Genomic DNA, 26,047 nt, shown 5'->3' on the forward strand with positions numbered 1-26,047 from the left:
CAAATAACAGAGCTTTGTTTGAGCCATGTGTTGTGCTTAGCTTATATTAAAAACAGTAGTTTCTCTGCGTGTTTCGTGCGCGACGTTGAGTTGAGAAAAGCTTATTTTACTGAACAGTGCAGTAAATTCCGTTCTCACCAGTGCATAATTTCCATTATGTACATTTATTTTTAACCATCGATTCGCGTTCATTATATTGCATTCATTAAAACGTATTTTCAGTTTAAAACGACGCAGGTTTACTTTTACACGTGAGAAATGATATAATTTATCTATTCAATCGAACCAGATGGCATGCACGATAACGAAAAGGCCGCTTGTCAGTTATACTCAGATTTCATGGCGTTATTCCAATGGTTGTAAGCCTGAAAATAGAAAAAAAAACACATTTTTTCAGTTTTTCAATATGTTCGGACATGGTCAACGTACTTATTCAAAACTACATGTAAAAGAATAACGTATAGTTGAGCAGAAAATATCAAATTGTAGCATTATGTAAACGAACATAACTGTGAGTTAGTTAGATTGGTCGATATTCTGTTGTCAATAAATTGTGCAATTTTCACCAGTTCCTTTTTATCATTCATTATGCACCACGGGTACGGATTAATATCATAACTTACGCTGTTACCGGTAAAAATGAGCAACGTAAACAAGCAGGTAATTAGGATTCAAAATAAAATGTTTATTTCTTACATTTTTTCCTTGTTTGTTGGTTGTTTTTTCATCTTTTCATTCATTGTTTTCTCGTTGACCTCTCTCTCGCTTTCTCTCTCCCTTCCCCATTGCTACGTTATCGCGTGTTCCCAACATAATTTATGTGTTGCTATCATCTACCGCCTCCCGGCACAGCATAGCAACGAATCCGCACCTTCCTGCCACACTCGTTGATATCTCTCATTAGTGCTTTATTCTGTTAGTCCTTCCATGCTCATCAGGAAGGCCCTCTCTACGACATTTTATTTAATGATTTATGTTACTTTTTAAATCTTTCTCCCAGCAAAATTGTACATCGCACGGTTTCTGCAACGCAGTGCGATTTTGCTTCTACATCCTCCGTGTCACAAGGTGCTTGAAACTTGTTCAGCAAATAAATTAATCTACTTTCCATTGGTTGGTTGATTTTACTTGTGTCGATTTTTTGTTTGTATATTGTTTTAGTTTCAATGTATGTCCCCCCTTTATGTACTCTGCTACGTGTATTTTCATTTAACGAATTTTTACACTCCTCTTCTCTTCATGAAAGTTTTTAACTCTTTCCGCATCCTTGCCTTTATGGACACACACACACTATGCTTTCATTCTTTATTTTATTTGAATGCTCTTCAAACGCAAGTCAATCGGTACTTAAAACTACCTACGTTTCATCGACTCTTCTCTAATAAATTGATTATACCCGGCTAATAAGACAAAACAAACATTGTTTTAATTTTTCACAATACTTCATCATCAGATTAAAAACGGGTGATGTTGAAAAGCAGATTTCATGCGTCAGTAATGCTTGCACTCGATTGTTTCTTCGGTTTTTTCATATGAAACGCGCTCATATTTCACAGTGCAGTTAGTAAAACATGCAATTTTTTCCTTGAAAACTTTTGCATTTCACATGATGATACCCTGTTGCAATTTGCCTCAAATTTGGTTTTAAAAATTGCTCTCCTTCACCCAGAAGTTCCTAGCAAACACACTTCCGTCCGTTTATTCTCAAGACAGTTCAATGCAGCGCTTGACACAAAACGCTGGAAAAAAGTGTTGAACGAAACCCATGTACAGCTGTTCTTTTTTCTATTTTCTTAAAGTAACGCTAAAATGATCAAACACGTCAAAATACTTCCTACGCATCAATAGTTCAATGAATCCAGTTATACTTATAAGCGGTAAAAAAAAGTGTTTTTCCCCCAAATCCTGCAGTTAGATCCTCGCAATATTAATCCACCTTCTTAGTGAACGACCATCAGATTACGAATGTGCTAAAAGTTTATTCCCACCATTGGCCTTGTTAAATACCGCTATCAATACGAGATTACTTGATGATCGAAAATCGAGAATACTTTGGTGGAGAATAGGATTTGTGATGGCGGAAAGATGTACAGTTGTAATTTGGATGTTTACGAAACGCAAAACGTTATCCCGTGCATCTCGACCTTACAGGAAGGTATGTGTATATGACCTTACTTTTCTCAGCACGAATTGAATTCGTTATGGTAGCATTTCGGGAAAGTGCTTTGTGCCGGTGCTTGTAGCAACGATTCGTCCCCATTCCCAACTGTGAACGGGTGTCACAACGATTGTAGGTTTGGTTTCCCTTTATTTTATCTTGGATGTTCTTGGGGAGCAGTGGTAAATATCCGTGCATAATTTACGGTATTTAGCTTCTTTAGCTAACAGTGCTTCTTCCTTTTGTAACAATATAAAACATATGATTGGATTGTGGCTTCTTGTTTAATTACAATACATCGCTTACGATCAACTGTTTCGCCAGTGCGCTCAAACAATTATGCTGTTTATGCATCTTTTCGTTTGCATCCATCGTTTGTATCAATTTTTGTTATATTTTCATATGTTTTCCTTTTTATTTGGTAAAAATGTGTAGCAAACAAACCCACCACCAACCCCACTATTCTGTGTTCTTACTACACGTTTGCAACTCCTCGGTGGCAATATAAGTGTCTTCATTGACACAGATAATGTGGAAACAGTTCAGCTTCTCACCCTTGCAGACTGCAACCAGTCCCCGGTTGCAGCCCATTATCACTCCTTCTCCAACCATCATCATCTCATCATCTTTACCAAACGAAGTTACCTACAATAGATCGTCAATGCTGTCAGCATTTGCATAGCTACCCTTTTAAAATTTATTGCTACAACAACTGCTGCCTCGCATCGTCTGCTGTAACAAACGATTGATGCTCCACATCTCTTCTTGATGCTGCAGCCTTACAATGTTTAGCTTCAGCGACGACAGTAGAGCCGGTGATGGTAAAGTGCATAACGAAGGTTACGTTGTCATTCGCCGCGGCAATGGAATTCACGACATTGTTGTTGCTGATATAGTTCATGGTGTTGTTTGCAGTAATAGTGGCGATGGTGGTGTTGGTAGTGATAGTGATAATGGTAAAATTACTAGTATAGATTGCCTTTACGATATCAGTACTAGATTCGATAACAAAAGTAATAGAAGAAGTTCTAGTAGCGGCTGTAGTAGCAGTAGGAGGAGGATGTTATTGCATATAGTAATCAGGCTGATCTGAGTCTTTCTCAAAACGTTTCGCCTCTTCCTGCATGCTTTCCTTTATTTTCAGTATAGCTGCTGACTCTGTCTGGTCCTGCAAAATACAAGACATAGCCAATTTTGATTTTGCGTCAGTTATGGATAGTAAAGAAATAAGTGTATGATCATTAATCACATAGGAATGATGGTAGTAAGGAGCAATTGTTAGGGGATTATTGGAGGTAGTAGTGTGCGTATGGAATGGTGTGTGTTTTCAGTGAATCTTCAGTAAACGTACTTACAATTACTAAAAATTGGGTGCAAACTTAAAACAAACGAGTTCATAAAATTCAAATAATATGCTTATAAACCTTCCTTTAAATTTTTCAAAAATTAGATTTGCACATCGCGTCCATAATCACGAGATCAATTGAATATATCATCACATTACACATGTGCATATCAAGTTCTTTTCATGACATTTTAACTAACAATTAAAATACAAAAATATTGCTTAGCATAGAAAAGCACAACTAAAACTTTAATTTTTCAACATATTTGCAAAAATCAACATTGAAACAAATGAAAATTCAACGATCAATAACTAAAGGATATTGTAATGCATGAAAAAAAAATCATTCAAAATTGAAATCAAACAGTATTTCCATCAACCACGACATAACAATAAAAATATCATGAAACTAGCATATAATAAGCATGACTTCCAACCAAAACTTCTCTTCATAACTTGCAGATTGAATTATCTTTCTTACAATTCTAACTGAATTTCTTTAAAATAATACATATACTATGCATTATATACCTAGTCATTTATATGATTGGTTTAGGCTGAAATGATAACCTATATTGAGCAAATGAGCACTACGACATCTGACGAGAGAGAAAGAGAATAGTTCTTAAAAACAATGATTTTATCCGGTAAACTTTTTTTGTTGTAATCAATAGGTATTATTCGATGATAATTTTCGAAAACGATGCTGATACTAACACACAACTTCCTACACAACACTAACAACACCACCACACCCGACGACAAAAGCCACCGAATTTTGACCATCAACCAAAAGAAGCCGATGCTTCCGCAAGGCAATATAAGCAATTCACTACCTTTCACTTATACTTTACTTTCTGCGATTCCTCACTTGTGTAGTTGCGGATGTGCAAGCATCTTGCTACTGCAATCTCGTACGTTCGCTGGATGGCATCGCGACGTTCCACAGCATATATCACTGCTCTTGGGCACGAGAGTCAAATAGGTTGTAAGAACTGCAGCTTTGTGGTCCACTCTCATAAATATTTGCAAAGTGAAGTATGGATGGCTTTCTGTGTCCAAAGATTTTTCTCGCAAGCTGCACTGCTAGATAACTTCTTTGGTTATTATCAATACCATCGGACGATAAATAGTTGAATCAAACGTCGAACGATAATCAAATGTTACATTATAAGAGGTGGTGCATTGAACTACTATGTTTCAAATGCATATTAATGGTACGCTTTATTTAAAACGGGGCTCTTCTTCTTCATATGCTGCGCTGATTTATTGCTACCTAATCTTACATCGTAGAATGCAATGTTTAATTTCTAGAATTATATTCTATTCAAAGCGTTAAAATCTAGCCAACAAGTACATCATATTTCGTAGCCTTCAAGTCTAAATTTTGTATCATCTTCTGGGCAATTCAGCAACTAGCGAGGCCGCGTTATTATTACAATGTCATATCAATGATTTGTTATCAAAATTAGAACATTTGTCTGAACGCTCCCCTGGCAAACGCTTGAATTGAAGAAAAGTGGTGAATGAAAACATCGTTCTCTTTCTCTTTATTGTCCATGCTTGATAAACAAAATGTGCAAGGAATCGTGAAACGATTCCTACTCCAGTGTATTCTCTTTCTCGTTCTCGTCGTGTAACGTAGTGTTCAGTAATTTTAAGCATAAATAATATCATGTTACTTCGTCCCATTAAGCTAACATAACCATCTGTCTGCTATTACAGATCGATCATTTCTGTACATTTTTCTGCGGGTCATTGGTTTATTGATGATTTGACGGCCTTTTGAATACTTCTCTTCATCGAAAAATTCTACAGAATCCTTCATTAAGGTTATACTCGAATCAACAAATGCATTGGTTACGTCAAAGTAGTGAACCAATACACAACATACAGATAAAATGTATCAGACAAAAAAAATAATCAAATTAAATCAATACTACTCAGTTGTAGCCCGACGCGCGCTTTATCATACGATTACATAAGGATAGTCTGATCTTTGTGTAGTTTATCATTTAAGCGAGAAACAGAAGAAATGCTTTCAACCATTTACAGGAACGTTAAAATAACCATAAAATCAATACTAGTAGGTAAACGCTCAACCAAGACTCATATGCATGTTTAAACATTCAATAATTTTAAGATCAATAAAAATTAAAAGAAAATAAAAGAAATAAAGAGAAGAGAAGGAGATTTTCATTTTACACATCAAAATAAATCTTCCTCTAAACTTAAGGCTTACATAAATCAAACGGTTGCGCACTATTTACAATTAGCTATGACATGGTCGTTTTTGTGGTATTTTTTTGCATACGTCAACCATATTTTAATGTACATTCCGTTTCTCATTCTAACAACAACCTTATCATTCTTAGTTCATTGATCAGCCTAATTTAGCGTTCAAATCAGTTTTGAACAAATAAGGTTGGATAATTAAAAGGCTATAAAAATTATTATGTATAAGTAAACTAACACCGAATAATGTTCAATATCTTCAAAACGACACAACGGCCGTCAAACGTAATTTATTGCAAGAATTTTTTTTATTTCCTTTTCTTTCTTTAGTTAAAGTGCAAAAAACCAAAATGTAAAATTGTGCAAACCGAAAAAAATTACATCACTTCTGTCCAGTGAACATATCACCTGACGAAAGAAAACCAAATCTTATAATCCATTTTTTTATATTTACACAAAAGGGACATTAATGTTATAACTCACGATATGTTTGAAGCGTAACGACAGAAACTTAAATAAAAAGTAACATACGCAGTCTTTTTCCTGTTGCTCGAATAGTACGATAAATCAAAAGACCTTTTACGTTCTAATCTTTATGTTTCTGTCCAATGGAGATTAGATTATTAATAATTTCTTCCCATTTTTTGAGAGGAAAATTTAAAAAAATGAATGCCTATTACCATCGGAACATTTATTGAGAGAACCAAACAAAAATATATCAATTAAAATAAACAGGAAACTCCACTTCAAACTACTGCAGATATAGTACGTTGAACAAAAATAAATTATGTGTTGTTAAAAATCCGTATAATTTAATACACAAAACAAACTGAAATGGCTAAGAGGAATTGGTTTAGTCAAACGTTATTTCGACTAACGATATATTCATTTGGAATCTCTCAATCAACATTTCGGATCGTTGATGCAAATGAAACAAAAGTGTACGTTGAAAATTACAAGGAAAAAGTGCATCTGTCTCTTGTTGAAGACGAACAGATACGCACTTCAGTAATGTTTACATCATAATTTAGAGAAGATACGTCTCAACGTCGTTCAAACCCTCATGCACCATCGTATTTAAGTAGGAACAGTTATGTCGTTGTGAGATAATGATCGGTGCAAAATTGTTGTAGCACTTAAAAACTGTAGTTTTTCTGTCTGCCCTTTTGTTGCTACGTTATTAGAATGGAGGGTGGTTTATTGGCTCTAGAAATTGTCGAAACTTACGTTCTCTCCCGGGCCACCGAAGCCACCCAGGTTGTAGTCACCCATACCACTGCCGGAATCTTCTCGTGGCGTGCCAGGTCCGTTCGCTGGGCTGTTTTTCATACCGTCCAATCCATCGTTATTAAGTACCGGGCCTCCCATTGCGTTAGGGCCCATGGGGCCACCCATGGGACCACTACCGTCCGCGCCACCAACCATAGGAAATTCCTTATAAATATAAACGATACAGCCAAAAATGGGGATATCAGGATCCGATTTTTTTATTAGATAAAAAATCACAACACTTACGGGCTTCATTGGTGTGTACATGTTCTCGCCACCAGAGTTAGAAGAATCTTGAGGTGATGGCATTATGGGTGTACCTGGTCCGGGGGGCCCACTCGGTCCTGGAGGTCCTCCATAGTTTCCGGGAGAAGACGATGAATAATTCATCGGCTGCATACAAACGATTAGTCAACGTTTTTTTTTGATTCAATATTACATGGATGTTCAAATCAAGGCAAAATTTGCCTTTTCACTTACCGATGATGTGTTCGGTTGCCATTGCGGCCGACCACCGGCCATGCCCATCGGTGGCATACCGCCGGGTCCTAAACTGCTGTTCGGTGGGGGACCACGCATTCCAGGGCCGTACGTCCCCGCTCCCATGGGACCCATGCCAGGGCCGCGAGGTGGATTCATTCTAGGATTCATAGGACCCATACCTGGAGGGCCTGAATAGTTGTAGTGTGGTTGTTTGGATTGTTTGTATTGTTTGTACGATCATATTATGGAAAAGGCGCGTGGAATAAGGTGAGGAGTTTTGAAGGGATGAATATTGCCAAAATCATATAACGTTCGTATGTTGTTTATGTCCACACGAGCACACACAATTAATCAACATGACAAATACACAATTTGAATATGAAGATAACATACAGATGTAATGACAAAAGCCAAAATAGAGTAGATTTAAAAGAAATTAGATTACACGTGTGTTCAAAATGCAAATAATAGTTGTAAAAATAATAATTGTTTTTGTTTTTTTTTAAATATGCACACAATGATATACAAAAAAAAACGTTGCAAACGTTGGATATAATAAATATTATATCATATTATATGATGGTTACATACATATGTATAAATAAATATACATTTTTTTCATACCAAAGTGCCAGAATATTATCATAAATCAAGAGCAAGGAATAGCATCACGAAATGGTGCAACACACATACGTAGCAATGACAATAGTTAGTAATGATTTTGGGAAGCAGGAATTAAAAGTGATGATCGAACATAAAAGAAGAATAAATGGGAAAAAAAGAAACACAATCGATTATTAATGACACACAGTACTCAGGAAAAGAAATTTGGCGTAAAGCATTAATATCTAAAACCGAACAAATCAATGAAGCAGAAAATATCCCTGCAAATTAAAAGCAAATTGGCAATAGAAAAGAGCCATAAAGAACAAGCAGCATAAAGAAAGATCTAACCACATATAATTGTGAATGAGCCAAACACGAAAAGAATGCATGAGGATAATGATGATAGTCGTGTACAATTTTCAAAACTATTCAGTATAACGATACTGCATATATTGCTGAACACTTTCTCCATCATAAATCCTTTTTTATCCTGTGATTTTACATATGAAAACTAAACGCAACAAAAGAAACTCATTTTAAACCATATACTTAGAAAATATGTTATCGCAAAAAAAGTTATGTTTCGAAAAAAATGAAATAGACTATGTACTATAATAATGAGCCACTTGATTGAATATTGAATACTGCAAAATATTCAAGCATTGTTTAACTATTTCTTATATATGTATGACTCTACTACAAAACTTAAAGTTAAAAAATTCATTTCATCATACAATGGATATTTTAAATTAGATGTTGAGATGATTAATTATTATATATTACGATTGATTGAGGATGATTTAAAACATAAATGTAGGCCATTGAACGGAGTTGTACCAAACGTTTATCAGCAATATTTTCCGATTTTTTTTTTTTGATAATATACACCGATATTTTTCTCTTTCTAAAACCGAATCGTCAACTTTCAATTTGAATTTTGTTCTCCAATTCAACGTACTTTCATATAAATAGAATAAAAAAATTAAGTAACAGACAAACCAAATCGTAATCAACTAAGCAAAGGAAAAATTAAAAGTTGTTTCACCAAACAAAAGCATTTTGACATATTTGATTTTGTTTATTAATTCACCAATGAGCTTGGAAACGAACAATGAAAATCCTTAGGTGCACAACAATCACCAGAACTTACAAACCAATAATAAAAAAAATACAAAAATAATGGAACATGAGAAAGTGTTAGTCGAAGCAGCTGTTATATAGGCTATCTGATAGCGTAAAACTAATAGCGGTAGCGTAACGAAATTAAAATATAAATAATTTGATGGAAAATATATTTTAAGTCATAGTAATGTCAACACAAATGCAGGAAATTATAGATATAGCAACTTAATATACGCTAATTTTTTCTTGATTATTATTCCAAGGAGGATCATACACAACATTTATGAACCACATAATTTTTTTTATTTTGCTCGTTAACAGTTTCACACAGGACAAAAAATAGAGAAATGTGATTGATAGTATATGAGCGTGAAAGTGAAATAGAAAAAACAGCAAAAAAGCGCAAAGGAGGAAATAAAAAAACGTGTAGAAGGAATAAGAAGAGAAATAAAAAAGGAAAAATGAACTTAAACAAAACAGTGGTTTTAAGTAGCAGACAAGCGCGACATAGATTGCCTACCTTGCCATGCTACAAAGTCTCCAGCTTCACCTGAACAGAGAACAAAGAACAAAAGAAAACATTGATTCGATTTTATTGCAGTGTTGGCACAAAATATGTCGTTACTGTTGTACTTCAATGAGAATATGCTCATAATTTCGCAATGGCTGCAGTGCCCCGAGCACCATGGAGATCGAGAATATAAAAGTATTCTAAACCAAACACATCTTATCGATAATGCTTGCAGGGATTCCGTTTTCGTTTAGAAAATACTCCATTTCTTATGCTAAGTAGAAGATCCATAAAATATGTTTATCCATTCTAACGCACCATTACAATCCGAAAGATATTCTAACTACGTTTCCTGAAACACATTACTTCATGACCGTCATACAGCGAAGCCTTTTTTTTTCGACGTTTTCGTTGAAACGATTACGAGGGAATAAATCCAATTGCTTCATACACATGTGCTATGGATTTGAGAATGAAAATATTATTCTCTTCGAAATCAAATTCGAATATTTAATCAAAATAACCAATAACAGAGGCAAATTAAAGATGCATTCAAATAATGCATAAGACTTTCGTTTCGTTTATGTCTATGTAACCTTGCACCTTATTCATAATGTTCAACTACAAACTTCTTGAGTTGCCTTGCAGCACAATTTTGTTCTATACAAAAATATTCGATTAATACATTGTTGATCTGCATCTGATTCTTAATGTAATTATTATTATTTATTTAGGGACGCCCAGGCCGTATTAAATGATCCTAAATGTGTAATGCCCAAATTGACACATCGAAACATTACATTCAAAGTGAGCGTAGAACGATACAGACCAAAACTGCTTGCAAGTGAAAGATAAGGGAAAGTGACTTTCAAATATCTTTTACCAAATGGGATATACAATAAGACAAATTAATTTGGGAGCATCAATGGAAAAAACCCATTGACAGAAGATGGAGCGAATTTTTTTCTCATAAATGAGGAATTATAAAATTAAATCAAAATGATGTACAATTCAACTCAATTCTAGAATAAACAAGAACGAAGAAATAACTATTATAGCCAAAGATAAACGAAGAGCGGGTGACGGTACTTGTGGAACAGAGCAAACGAAAATGTTGTCTGCAAGCAAAAAGGCCGGTGAACTTCTTGTTACATGATACAAACAAAACAAAACTACGCTTGCTAAGTTGGTTTTCATGAGGAATGTTAACTTTTAAGGGCATATATGATTTCCAATTCCGATAAGTCTTGCAGTACGCATTCAACAATCGGCACCTAATTGGACCTTTTTTTATTGTTGTAAATGAAAATGTATGAAGAAAAGAGCGATAGCACGGTCTAGAGAGAGGGAAAATGGGAATATCTAAACGCTTCAGTGTGTAAATTCGCATTGTTATTGGTGGAGAAAAGTGTGTTCACTAATGATCGTAGCGTTAACAACTTAGACAAATGATCTTACCTTGCCGCGTCGGGTCCATACTATTTGGCATCATTGGTTGTCCAGGAGGCTAAAAATAGAAAAAAAAACACAATTAATCTCTGCATTTAAACAGAACAGCTAATAGTGACAAAGTACTTACACCATTGAAATCATTTCCAATTCCTTGCGGCATTCTCACTCCGGGCCTTGGTCCGGGAGGATATCTTGGGCCACCCATGAAAGGCTAAAAAGAGGCAACGAACAAAAATCAAACCTCAAGAAAAGAAAAAGCATGTTTGTATGATAAATGTATGAGGCAATGCATGAAGTGAAGAATTAGTAGATCTTTATTGTTCAAATCGATGAATGCAATGGAAATTAAAAATGCATGATTCTTCGCAGTATGTAGGTGGAATATTCTTCTTGGATAATTTGAAAATAATATACACAATATGTAAAGATTTACGAAAAAAAATGATTTTGATAAATAATTATATGTTTATCATTTAATTTCCATATTTTTTTATTTTCAAGCTTTTCCAAGGAGCAAGAGAGAAAGAATATAATTTTTTCAGTGATAATGAAACGGGAAAGAGGCAATGAAAACATTTGTTCAACGATTGAAATGAGACAGAGCAGCTTTTCCCACACATGTAAAGCATATAATTTAGCTCCAAACTATCACTATCTTCTGAATGAAACGGATCACAATGAATTTCGATATCACAATAACTCACAGAAAAAAAATAACATTAAAACAACTCGAGCTCGATTGTAATAATGAAAGGAACAGTTACACAAATAAATTTCACGACACATAGTGTAGAAAAGGAGAGACAGAGTAGAAAAACATAGTTTAACCAGAACAACGAGATTAAAATTTAATAAAACAGGAACACGTACAACAGGCACCGATTTTATCACATTTTGAACTAATACATACTGCACGTATGTTGAATAAGTTACTATGATAGAAGGATTGTTTCGATCGTTGGAAGAACCATACGCAATAAATTAAATCTATGTCTAACAGAGAAGGCAGACAACAGAAAGATGAACATTTAACACTTTAATATGGAATTTGTGCATCATTCTTACAACGAAACATTCAACATACACTGACAATGAACAATTAACACAGTACAATTGATTATTTAAGCAATTTAATATTTCAGATCAAGCAGGATAACTATCAACATGGTTATAGTATACATAAGGACTGAATTGTGACGATGAATGAAGTGTACATGAATATGGCGTTGCACGGGTTTTTTTTGGAAAGGCACTAAAGATCATGTTGTTAGCAGTAGGTGCACAGTGAAATGCACACTGGCAAATACTCGCACGCACCGCATATGTGTAAACTTTCGAGCTACTCCTATGCATCGGAAAGCCTTCAGATATCGAAGTTTTCGGCAAGCAAATACTAGTAATGAAGTACTACTAGTTCTCAGTGGTGATACTCTCTCTTCCCTTTTCTATTGAACAAAATTTTAAATCAAAAACTTTTTCCAAATGAATCAGCCAGCTGAAGATGACCAAAAACATAATACAACAACTCAAACCTTGCCATTTAAGATAGACAATTTTTTGAACGTATTCAGAAACATTGATAGGTTAGCAGGATCTTTACGTAATATTATTAGTAACAGAGCTTGGACATAAGACAAAACAAGTAGTTCTTTGAGCCGACAACGCGAAGTTCCGTTTCTGGGAAAGTTTTCATAGCTCTTTCAGTGTTATGCTTGTGAATCTGCAGTCGTTCATCCCCAATTATGTTTTAGCCTATTCGATTCTGTCACTTTTATTTCTCAAGACAGTTGAAAATTCGGCGAAGTGAAGATACTAACCTGACCGCTCATCAACTGCCCATGCGAGTTTGGAGGCTGTGGATGTGGGGACTGCTGACTACTAGGGTGTGAAGGTTGTGATGGCCTAATGGAGGAGTTCTGCAAAAATAATCGGTAATAACGACAAACATTCACGAAGAGAAAGAAAAGAAAAACTCAAAAAGAGGACAAACTAATCAAAACGCACGACAATAAAACTTAAGCGTTAAACTCAAGAAGATTTTATGTATATATAATACTACATATAATCACACAGACAGTTTTAAAATATGTCACATGCGTAGTTTAAAGGCAAATCATTACTATCATGATAAATCGATACAATAATATTATATTAAAAGTCTAAACTACTGTACACGGAAACAGCACACTACTGCTGCTGGTACTTAATAATGTTACATGTTACATTTATCCAATGGAACTAATTCCAATGAAATATCAATTATTTTGGGCCAAACTGATAGATTGTTAATAATCAAGTTAACCTCCTGCTCGTCATTTCTAAGTTTTTAAACGTCCAAATAGACCAATAATAAAAATATAACAACAATAAAACTAAGCCATACGTGTACAAGACATGCAAACACTCTACAAAAAATCCTTGTTATTTAACCGCTTGTTGGTTCAATATTGATTGTAATATTCGAATAAAAATGACCAATTTGCTTTTTCGCAGCGCTTTTCTTTTATTAAAATAAACTACTGTAACGGTGTGGGAGGCATCGTAGATGATCGACCATTTTGATATCAAGAAAAACGTAGGAACAGAAATCTACCATCTAATAGCACAACGAATTAGGCTAGGTAACCCTTTTTCTAAACTCATCGTCAACAGTTATACGGACTATATAAGCGCAATTATACAGGGAAAGCCGTGAAAACGTGTTCCATTCCATGAGCTACCGATTGTTATGGTACACATACAGACACACACACACAGACATAAGTTAGCGAATGCATTACACCGTTATCATCCTACACTATAGAACAAGGGCATATTTCAAGCGTTGGCTGCAATGTGGAGTAGAAATATGATATTTGTTTGCATAGAGGCACCTACGGTACGGTACGAATGATAAACCCACTAAGAATGATAGCGGTGGTAATGTGTTCGGAGAAAAATGATACGGTGAATGAGCGACAAGATGCGAACGCAAACCCGAGGGGCTCACTTACCGGAAAGAAGCCTGAAGGTGCCATCGGACCGCCGGGCATGCCTTCGTTTGGTGGTAACTGTCCTATAGGACTCGGCGCTGGTCCTGCATTGTGTGCTATTCCGTTTACTCCATAACCTGAACTCACGAAACCCTGAAAAAAGTCCATATTAACCATTAGTAAATTGCATGGTAAAAGCTGATTTTCGACCTGACCTTCGGAGCCAAATTACAAATTATATAAGAAAATATTGTTTTCAGAATGAAAATTGTACGAACACGAAAGCTTGCAAAATCTTTGCTAAAAAGCAATGTTGCAAATATCTTATCAGCTTTCAGAATATTTTTTGTGCAAAAACCTCAGTAATTTTACTACAATAGCGATTTGTTTAAAAAAAAACATGTTGATCTTTAAATTTAGATAATATTTTTATAAAATAATTGATCAAACATACAGGTCTTCGATAACACACCTGAGGAGATGATAACACACCTGAGGAGTATTATACATTTTTCCGATGCAATTGCTCTGAGACTCAAATCCACGTATCATTTTCTGCAAACGCTTCTTCTCGTCGAAATATTGAACGATCACTCATTTTTCTACTTTTTCTCATTAGCGAATCAGTAGAAAAGATTGACGTGCTTCCTCCTCCTGTGTGCATCGCATACTCCACAGAGACATGTGCCTTTTGTCGACTGCTGCTGGTCCTGTGATGTGGTGGAGCGGACATGACCTGAAGGTACCACAGCCCTTCCTCCCCCACACATTGACCGGAAATCTACCGAACCGGCCGAGGGCCCACGACGGCCAGCAACGACTCACAATGAGAGTGAAGGCTTGGACTTCGCGAGCCTACGCGCTCCATTTTCTATCTTCCATTTCCCTTCCGCCATCTTTGCGCGTTGGAGAAATTTACAGTTTTTCGTTCGCATTTCCCTGGCTTTCTAACGGTTGACCACCGGACGAGTGTCTTACGCATTTTTCTGCAGCGAAAGATTAATGACCGACTCTAACAAACGCGCGGGACCGCGTCGGAAAAGAGTTTCTATATTGATGAACATAACGGAAAACAGAAAATTTGAAACTGGCTCTCGAAATACATCTTCGAGCGCGCACGCCACACGGGGCTGATCGTCAGTCGCTGTCGCTACAACAGGACGGAGAAAACAAGGTTTTATGACAAATATTTCCCAAACGTAACCGTAACTGGGATCCACTTTCCAATGGCCAGCCATAAATTCTCTATTTGATTACGTTTTAGTCAAAATTTAACCATCTCAAAATCTATATGCATTATAGTTCTCGAAAATCATTAATTTTTGCAAAAAATAAAAATGACCCACAAAAGCTCTTACGCTACCGATGAGGAGCGTTGCTAATAATTTGTTCCGCTACACTTTGATGTTGCTCTAACTTTTCGCTACTTACATAGTCATGAAATGCTTTGGCCTCGGATGAATGCTCGCAGGTGTCCCGTCGTTCCGGTGCCGCACAGTAGAGATCCCAAAACACACACCACCACGAGTGCAGGAAACCCGGTGGTTCGCCTAGTGTGATATTTTTCTCCCACCGTATCTGCGAAGAGAGAAGGGGAATTGCAGATGACAAACGAAGTGTTTGAAACGCATCGAACAGGACATGCAGGATGAACGAGCCACTCCACCAGATCATGTCCTTTCCGCGAGTCGCTTCGTCATCGAGGTTGGAAGCTCTTTGTCTTTTGGATCATGCGTGAGAAATGGGGGATATTTCTCGTTCGATCACAAGACGAAGAACCAACGGCAAGTAACCCGACCAGAGCGCTACACAGGGGATGGGTACAAAACCGAAGATCATCCCGGCTAACTTACCTCAGATAAGAATGTTTGTGCTGCTTTCGATGCTCCTACGTGTAATAAATATTCATATACATAAAGTGCAATTCTGTGAAAAGAGAGCAAAAAAGAAGGAAAAGAATTAGTCGAAGGAAACGCAGCAACAGATCGGGACAGATGGGGGTTACACGGAACAACAAAAAGCCAACACCGGACATAACGCGACGAAAGCAAGAAGTTCATCTCACCGCGCGCACCACCAAAGGTAGGATGGATTGCGCGGCACTCAAAATCAGCGCATTAAAACAATACATAATTATCCTTCGTTATCTCTCGGTTTCACGCATTTCGCGCAGAACTCGGCACCGGGATGATGGGGGATCGACATTATCGATGGTGTGCCTTTGCAGTTGGTCCGGCGTCGCTTGCAGTATCGCGGGCTCGTGATCATCCAACGCAAATGGCCGCCCGTTAAAAGTCCCAATTAAAGGAAATACACATCGAAAAAACCCGGATGCAGCCCCGGGGCGGGTGATAGCGCGTCCAGCCGACATTTTGGAACGGCACGTTCGACGTTAACCCGGCGACGGTGTGAGACTTTATTACGTCCAACGACGCCGATTCATCGATCGCTCACTAAAACTGGACTGCTACGGCGTATGCAGCGGGTCTCCATCAAACCGACCAGAGTTACTCGGAGCTAGCAGATGACGGATCAAGCTGTTAAATGTGCCTCCATCGCAGAGTATCTCGAGTTTTTGTTTTATGTAAAACATCATGGCTGACGAACGCATAAACAGCCCTGATGATAGAGAAGTCCGAGAATGGTTTTAACACATTTTACTTGAAGTACTTTAAATATGACTGTTTTTAGTAGCTTTATAGGGAGTTATTTCTTTATGATCTATCTACACAAAGCACCAAAATTCGGGTTCTAAAGTTTGATGATAACAATTTATGACACTCGAAGTACTTAATATATGAATAAATACAATATAAATAATTTAATAGTGATGAAATTTTTGTAACCTGAATTGTTTCCATATTCCTTTAAACATATTAATAGTAAGTCAAAAGCTGTGTGTTCAAATTAGATGATCAATTATAAATTTTATTCCTTTTTCATTTGTATTCTTATATTACCCTAATGTGGTCTAAGAATATAAAAATTTATATTACAATTTTTTGAACTAAAGAATAGCCTTTAGTTATTGTGAAAATCACATTTAAAAACCCCCATTCTAGCAATTCGTCGATCATCAAGAAAAACGTTTGATGCTCTTTAAATCGCACGAATAATTTAAACTCTCGCAATCATTCCACAAAGCTTAACAAAAATGTGACCAAGCGTGCATTGTTTGTGTGATCTAACCAAGCTAAACAGGCATCCTAATATGTGCTGGATGATCTTAGCTTAGTTTTAGAGGTGTGCTCCAAAAGCAAGCCAACGTCTGGTTTCCCTCCAATACCAATTCTTCTTCTACCAACAAAAGTTGGTTTTATGTGCCCGGTATTTTGATAGCGTCGCTGGCTCGTTTACACTCGCGCGCGCGTTTGCAAACGCGTATATTCCTATTCCCGCCAATCGCCAAACATAGCCCGCCAACAGCAAGCGCGCGCGCGCGCGGTCCGAGGGATAGACGTGGCGATCGCAATGAAAATGACGATCGGTCATCAGGAGAATACACCCAACAAAACGAAGAAACCAGTCAATCCAAGCCACCTCCGAAGAACACCAGGGAGCGACGAAGAAAAAAACTGGTTTTTGGCGAAGCGCAACACCTCGAAGCGTTCGCTTTTATTTTGCTGCTTCTGTATGTATTATGGTTTATTTTTGCACACGAGGCTTTCATCTTATTTTTCGCGCCACATTGGCCCTGGTGTTCACCTGTGCATACGCAACAACTGTACATACATATCCCCTCTGCTATATACACACGTACGACAGAACGGCGAGGAGTGAAGATTCTCAAAGTCCGAGATCGAGCAAAAAGAAAAAAGATCCTTGAACAGCAAGATCCCAGGAACCACGACTTGGACACAAAATAACAAAAATAAATTGTTTCTAGGAACAGCCTTTGGCTTGAGGGCGGAACCATATTCGCGATGATAAAACGGAACCAAATTTTAAACGAAAGCAAAATGGCATCGTGTTTCATGGAAATAAAATGGAAACGAAGCCTTCCATTATCGGTAGGATTTTATTGATCCTACCAAGGGTTCAGATGTGATTTTTTTTTTAATTAAATATTTGTTATATGACACGCAAATCACTTTTTCCCCAATACACAAATCAACAAATAATGTATTGCAAAATAATAGAACGATAGATTGTTCAATGCCACGTCAAGATCAACAATCCTCGGTCGGTGATATTGAGCGTCTCGATTTTTTAGTATTATTTTGAAGCGCCAAACAACATCATGGTATTCCCCTCACACCGGATATGGCACGAGGGCGCGCAATTGCTGCTTATCATGCGCTCTCGTTTGTTTCTGATAAGACGTCGACGACGACAGCGACGAGCATCATAGCATAGTAGATATTAAGTACCCCGGTGCTTTCATCGGCACACGTTCCGCGTGTGAAGCTCAATCACGCGCACTTCATTCGAAATGGCAACGTCAAACTTGTTGTTTCACGGGTCCGCATGGTCGAATACGCAGACCGCGCACAGATAAGACTGCCGCTGCTAAAGACGCTGATATTGAAGGCTAGATCTGGGGAAAGATGTTAACCTTTTACGTGAAACCGTAAGCAAACACCATTTAACCAACAAGAGGGGCCCAGAATTGAGAGCTGACAAAAATGTAACGCCTAAAAAGTACTATAAGTAAGCCATTTACAGAACGTGCCTATTGTGCAGATGAATCTACAGCTTATACAATGATCAAAATGTGCAACAATATCTTGCTACAATCTTGGCTAAGTTATTATGTGTAAAAATATGATTTATATGGGATTTCTGATGATTCGAAATAAATTTTAGCTAACACAACAAAAGAGAAGCGCATTGCTTGATTATACTAATTTCTTGATATGTAGTTTCAATGATATAAATAACTGACTCATGAATGTCAGATAAAAATAGTTAAACCATATAAAACTAATTGAGAGGCGAATGGAGCGTTTCAGCTCAAAGTCTATAGAAAATCTCAAAAAATACTATTTTCCCGGTAAAAATATATATTCACGCAATTCCGTATAACTTTTGATTTGCAAACGAAGATAGCAAGGCAAAAGTAATATTACGAGACGATATTTTTTTTTTTGCTTTAACAATCCACCTACGATTCCTTATACGAAAAAAGCCAGTACTACATCCGACACCGCTCGCCATTTCATTTGGCGATAATCTTGCCAAAGCATTCGAATAGAAACTCTTTTCCACTAATCCATTGTCGACCAATCCCCAGCGTCTGTCAGAATTGTAACAGCTGGCGAAGCTAGAGAGCCTTATCAGTTGTTACGTTGTTTCTCAACACGGCTCAGAACACGGCTGCCTCTCACGGTTTGTCAAAGTTGCGATTGCGACCAGACCGTTCTGTAGGCCACCCTCACCGCAAAACTTCAACCAAGTCAATAGTCCACAGGTTTGCAGCCAATTCGAAGCGATGTTAAAACAAACCTTCACGTCGGCGTTCGCTGCTGCTGCTGCAAAAACATATGACAAACGACAAAACCGTGGACTGGATCGGGAGAATGAAATAAAGTTCGCCGGTAAACCTGCAGAAGATTAATGCTTCACATATACCGCGCGCGCTCGTGCAAATGCAACTCTTGCCTCATTGAAGGCTGTTCGACGAACTGTAACATTAACAAACCCCCCATCCGAGGACTAATCCCATTCTCGAAACAATGGCAAATCTCAAAACACATCACAAAAGTGATCTACAAACTGGCGTTGCGGCACGATCCTAGCTTGGTCGGAGGATTCGATGTAAGCTTTAATGTTGGGTGGAGAATAAAAAATAACTCCTACGCTGTGTGTTAAAGCCGAACAGCCCATCCACGTTGGTTGGGACCATCGTCTACCATGGCACACGGCCACCATACCATCGGCAGCACCACACGTCGACAAAACGATGTGGATTTTTTGTTGGAAAAAAATATTTGTTCAGCTCTCCACCCCACGGCACCCACCACCCACCAAATGTGCGCTTTTCTCTCGCTCAATCTCTCTCTCTCTCTCACACACACACTTTCGCTTCGCTAGTGGAACACGCAGACGGGGATCTCTCCGCATCGTGTCCTGCTCATATCCTTGCGAACCAGACTGCGTGTGTGTGTGTGTGTTTTGCTAGCTGCCTCTCGCTCATCCCAAAAGGATAACGGACAAACGGTTTTAGACGAGTGCGCGGCGCGCGTGAGGGTTTCGGGGGCGGCGTGCGGCTGCTTATGTACAGAGTAATATACATACAATGCTTTGTATACCCAGCACCTAGTCATAGTGCGCTGGAATTGGGGTTTCGCTGGAATCCTCGCTGCTGGTTGGGGGGGGATGGTGGGATTGATCGTAGGAGAATCAGGTTGGAGTATGTCACGAGCCATCGCGCTGCGGTGGTTCTCTCCCAATCGCACCCCACCCCACGGGGAGGGTTGCCATTTCCCCAAGCAGGATATATCCGTCCCGGTACATAAAGAACGGAAGATAGTTACAGCATAATTTATGTATCTTCCAGTCACTCATCTTCGCCTCACGCAAAAGGTGGTACGGCGCCGATGAGAGCATTTGTCGGGGGTTCTGAGAGGTAGATACCCACCACTTCGCACGCGTGTTCCCCTCCTTCCCTCTCCTCCCTTCGGCCTTTGGTGTCTAGGACCTTTTCCACCTGGAGCACCTATCCTTGGATTGAGTTCTTCGGCATAGTTTCTGAGGAAGGACACTAAAAAGGACACTCTCTCGTTCAAAGCGGGCAAGAAGGAAAAGCATAACAGTTAACAAACCTGCTCTTGCGCCTTCGGTTGAACAACGATACACAGAAATCTCTACCAGCAGTTGAAATGAAACATCGCAGGTGCAGCAGATCGCATCGACGACATCGGTTTGCTATCAGCTTTCAAGCCCAACCTCGCGAAGATCCCTACTACTTCGTTTACGTATGTGAACCGTCGAAAAACGTAGGCCTTCTATCACATCTAAATGTACCCCCAAACGGATGCCTATCTCATCGACGCGTGCAAAGAGCACATGTGTGTATGCCTGTATACGTTTCTCGGCCTCGAAGATGGTCAGTTTTTCGAGCTATTGACGTAAAAGGCAAAATGCAGGTGTCGTAACACTAGCCTCCATGGTTCACAACTTGCTGCAACACCTTACCCGTTGGGTACCATTTCTGAGTTGAACCACCAACAGGCTACAAAAAAATTTACTTCATGCTAGTAGCCATAAACCCAGGTGAAAAAATTGCTTGGAAAATTGGTAAAAAAACGCATTTGTCGTGAGGAATTTATTTAAGATTGCATATAAAGCAACCCGTAAAAGTTTGCAGAAGCAGATAAAGATTCAAGCCCATCGACGCAGCGTGTAAGCTTGCAAATGAAGGAAAAGCATTCGAACAGTACACCGCTAAATGAATTGAACTTTTCCAATTCTCTCTTACCATTCGACACTTGCATTTTAATACCTCACCTCAAAATCACAGCAAAATGACAAGAGTTTGCTCAGCAAAAATCGCTACCACCACCGAAACAAACTCTCCTCGCTCGAACACGCAACGACCAAACACAGGAGTACCGACCTAGAAGCAGCACAAGGCACGTCGGCCCCGGGTGTTTGGGAGTTTGTTTATCGATCGAGGAATCGTCAATGTATTTCCCGTGGCTATGTTGCCCAGGCCCGATGCCAGTGTTCGTCGTCGAGGTGGGACCGAATAATCGAGGCACATTCGAAAGCTATACATGATTGGTTCGAGCCGGGGATATTGCGTCTGGGGAAAATGTTGCAACAACGAATGTTGGTGCTGGTGTTGGTTTGGAAACCATCCTCCTTTTAACCCTCGTCCCTTTGTGGAGCGCCATCGACCACAGGGAGGGCCAAAGATGTCGTCGCCATCATCATCATCATCATCATCGACGAGAGACAAGGTACCTTTTACATGACACACACGCGCGGGTGTGTGCGCGCGCGATGGACCTTCCGTCAAGCAAATGCGTGCGATGTAAACAAACGCCCTTCCTAAGACCGCGAAGGACCACCATCTCCCGGTTTCGGCCCTTTCCCGCGAACGTTTCGCGCGTGTTTCGCGAACCAAACCGCCACCGACTTTTGAATGCCAGGCGAATGGTTACAAAACACGCACGCGAAACGTGGTCCAACATCCGTGAAAACGTTTTGGAAAACACTCGATCCCGCGGTGCGATGGTGGTACGTAGGTTCACCGACGTTACACAACCGCACCACACACAGCAGCAGGTTCGAGATAGAGAGGGATATTGGCTGTGGGAAGAAACTCCGTTCTCCGCTACACGGCGCGCTGGTGGACGTTTCGTTCGCCAGACGCACGTACGGATAGTCACACTTAAACCGGCGGACTACGTCATTACTTTTTGTCCCGCGGTCCGCGGCAAACAGCGAGATGGGACGAAAGGAAGCCATTCCGCGGGAAGGTGGGAAGAAAGATGCGAACGATATTTTTAGGTCCGTCCAGGGTTAACACCGCGACCGTTTCGTGCTGGGGCGCCTTCGGGAGCGTTGCATTCTTTGGCGCCAATAACACACGTTGAAGCTAATTTTCTCGACGGCGGCGCTATGAAATTGCCCTGGGAGTAAAATGCCCACAAAACAATGCAATGCTGATTGCAACAAATGATGTAAAATATATAAAGTATCCATTTGTCGCGTGTAGCGACAGAGCTACGTTCGATTTGTGAAGTGATTGATTGAATTTTTTACTCAACAACGTTGTGGTTTTTTTTCTTCATTTTTAACTAAAAATAATACTGATCCAGGTTCTTATAAATGGAGGATTTTTGTTAACAATACGATCCTATGCACACAGTAATATAATATACAACAGGATTTTTTTTAATAAAAATCAAAACGTTAGCTTGAATCAGAACGTCAACCATTTCATACGATTTCAAATATAAAAAATCTGCAGTTTTTTAAACATATTTTTAAGCAATTCAAATATTTTTGTAAAAAAAAAAGTTCAAACTTAGAATACTATGTAGAAAATATATAAAGTAAATTTGTGAAAATCTTAATATGAATATTTAAGCCCCATTTTCTTCCTTGCTTTTTTCTGCATGCTTCTATTGACAAAACGAGGGGAGCATTTTGCAAAATTGAAACTCTTCGATAACTGAACTGTGCAGTTTTTCTTTCACTTCTTCCATAACGGATAACACACCGCCCAGATCGGCTCTGCCATGAGCGCGCGATCGTAACAGCGATCGTGAAACAAAATCGTTCAAAGCAATATTCACCCCCAGGGCATGGAATTGGCTTACGAGACGAAACGCAAGAGAAAACAGAAGAATGCCACGAACAAAAAGACGTTCGACCAGACGTTCAAGGTTGATGAACATTCGTGCTTCATGATAGAGCACTTATTCCTCCTCTCTCTCTTTATCGCGACTCGTTCCTTTTTATGTATCTCTTTTACTTCTCTCGTCACAAATCCCTATTGCCGTTCGCAGTCAAGCATTGATCAATGAGATCAATGAGAAAAGCTATAACGTAAGTCTAAATTTATTTTGCAGCCGCAAAATCATCAGAAAATCATCTTTCATCCCAGGATGCAGCACACCCTTAGAACTCTTAAACGGTAGGATGCATTTCGCAACACTTGCAAGGGAGTAAGGATTGTTTTTATACTTACTTTTCCCTAGCTTGTGCATCTGACGGCACCGCTGTCCCTTTGCCTTTCGCATACATCTTCACCCACTCTCAGTGGCGCCGCTCGGAGCAGCCTCCTTCGGGGTTGGAGTAGTATCTGGATCCACCGATCAAAGCGATCTCGGTAATATTTTCCCAATTCCACCTGCAACAGCAGCGTGGCCAGGCCAGAACGGATCTGGGGTTGTTTTGCTTCCCACTCGCACTCGTGCTCGCTTTTCGTTCACTTGTCGAACAATCTCATACTCGAGGGTTCGCGCAGTTGCACTGAAAACGGAAAATTGCACACACAAACACACATGCACACACACGAGCTCACAATCGCTGCCCAGCAGGCAGATCAAGCGCTAAATGATCCTCGCGCTGTGGTGCGTTTAGTGAAACGGAATTGGTTGCGGTGTTTAGGCCCCTGCACACTACCGCACCGATCAGCTGGCGCTTTTCTTGGCACGAACACACAACACGGACTCCCGCGGCAATCCTTTTTCGGCACACTGGCTGACGGAAGGGGCGTTGGATCTTTTTTTTTCTCTCTCTCCCTTTTTTTGTTGCTTTTTGTTCAACTTTCCTTTTACGGCGACACACCACAATTCCTGGCTCTCTAGCGCATTGCTCTCGCGCTTCTCTTACTCTCTTGCTCTATCACGCTCGCTGCACAATGCTAACAGCACACACACGTACACGGGCCTGCACAGGACATCACCTGCGAGACGATTTACAATCTGACGAACGGTGGGCTTCCCACGCACCTATGCTCACCCCCACCAAGAGATCACGGTGGCGTTTTGGGGAATTTCTCAACACCACAAGGCGCTAGTCACGTCTAGAAAAATGCCGCCGCTACAGGACACAACAAACCTCTATCGATCGCTTCGCGGCGTGGCACGATCGGACGCTTTACGTTTTTTCTTTGACAACACTCGCCCACACACGAGGGCGCACATACACCGACACTTGCTGACAATGATGCACCACGATTCATCGATTGGTTTCTGAAAGGTTTAGCGAGGAATAAGCTGCTGCAAATGCTTCATACATTCGCTGTGGTTCGATTTACGATCAGGACGCTTTACACACACACACACTTCCACTGAAATGCACACCTAAACGCAACGACGATCAACAAATTGTGGAAAGTTTCTGAAAAGATAATGAAGCGTGAGTAAATTCGTCGATGACAAGCATCTAAGTTTTTTCTCCTTTTCGAAACGCAATGCATGTGGAGAAAATGAAAATTTAAGAGCCACGTTTAAATAAAGATAATGATCGATCGTTGAGAACCTAATGCTATATCATATGCAAGGTGTCGAAGATTAATACTTAAAATAAGTAAAACAAACATTTGATATCATATCATTGAAACTAGATTGAAATTTTCCAGAGCTAACAGACTACAGCACACATCAAAATACGTTTCATTTCGCAGCGAAAATCAAATGTTTGTGATAAATTTCACACAAAAATTGCACACCAGAGCGACTGGTTGCAATTAATTGTTTTGATTTTGTCACAGCTCGACCTATATGCCTTGAATTGCGTTGTACATATATATATAAACTCGACAGCACCACGGCAGCGCAAATTCCAATACCTTTTCTCGGAGCATCCAAAAAAAAGGAAAACAAACGACACATAAACGAAACAAAAAAAACGTACGTACGACCTCTCTACTATAGCGCGAGATTATCGTTCGAATCACAGGACGCCCTCACCACTACTACCACACGCACTGCCAGCGAAGCCGCCGTCCGCCCAAGCACCCATTCCCCTTTGGATTGATTGTTAGCCTAAAAAAAATATAATGGCTGCTACTTTGCTCTGCTTGCGTCTTCTTAGCGATGTTTTGTTGTTACCATGGTGAGCATTTGTGTTGGTGCCAGCCAACCTAATTGTTGATAATAATTACCGCTGACAGTGTGTAAAGCAAGGCAAAGGCACACACCGCGGGACTGTGGCGAATGAACGCACACACCTTTGCTGAGCGTCGCATCTCACTCACTCTGGCACTCGCGAGCGCATCGGGGCGTGTTAATGAGCGAGAGAGCAATACATCGCCATACCAAAACTATATGAAAAGCGAAACGCAGGCTTCAGCTTATTGGAGATGATGTGCCACCGTCGTTGGGAAGCGCTTGCAATACGTTTCAGAAATTGATAAATGAAAGAATTTCACAGCGCTGCATGTTAGAGAAATGTTTACCCAACGTCCAACACACGGTATCGAGTTCGTAGCG

General features: G+C 39.3%; 1 protein-coding gene across 5 annotated transcripts; it reads right to left on the minus strand.

The window, feature by feature from the left end:
• Positions 1-201: 201 nt before the first annotated feature.
• Positions 202-24,256, minus strand: LOC128721077 (single-stranded DNA-binding protein 3). Of its 5 annotated transcripts, none has more exons than XM_053814791.1 (12): positions 23,797-24,256; positions 16,007-16,079; positions 15,585-15,731; positions 14,175-14,306; positions 12,999-13,097; positions 11,309-11,392; positions 11,188-11,236; positions 9,739-9,768; positions 7,488-7,678; positions 7,254-7,400; positions 6,966-7,172; positions 202-365 (listed from the first exon to the last, which is right to left on the minus strand). In XM_053814791.1, exons 1-12 carry the CDS (start codon positions 23,850-23,852, stop codon positions 321-323), a joined length of 1,260 nt encoding a protein of 419 aa, XP_053670766.1. In that variant the 5' UTR covers positions 23,853-24,256; the 3' UTR covers positions 202-320. The 5 variants fall into 5 exon arrangements, with proteins under 5 accessions (XP_053670766.1, XP_053670763.1, XP_053670762.1 ...); XM_053814788.1 differs by lacking the exon at positions 202-365 and adding an exon at positions 671-3,326 and having other exon boundaries at positions 7,488-7,669; XM_053814787.1 differs by lacking the exon at positions 202-365 and adding an exon at positions 671-3,326.
• Positions 24,257-26,047: the final 1,791 nt, after the last annotated feature.

The sequence above is a fragment of the Anopheles nili genome, chromosome 2, assembly GCF_943737925.1.
Source record: "Anopheles nili chromosome 2, idAnoNiliSN_F5_01, whole genome shotgun sequence".
NCBI classification, from domain to species: domain Eukaryota; kingdom Metazoa; phylum Arthropoda; class Insecta; order Diptera; family Culicidae; genus Anopheles; species Anopheles nili.

Excerpts from the sequence above, each read along its gene's own strand:
- LOC128721077 (XM_053814787.1), bottom strand. The coding sequence starts at position 23,852 with ATGTATGCGAAAGGCAAAGGGACAGCGGTGCCGTCAGATGCACAAGCT. Across the intron at positions 15,732-16,006 it reads CACAAACATTCTTATCTGAG|ATACGGTGGGAGAAAAATAT; the intron begins GTAAGTTAGCCG and ends CTCTCTTCGCAG. Across the intron at positions 11,393-12,998 it reads GGCAGTTGATGAGCGGTCAG|CCTTTCATGGGTGGCCCAAG; the intron begins GTTAGTATCTTC and ends GCCTCTTTTTAG.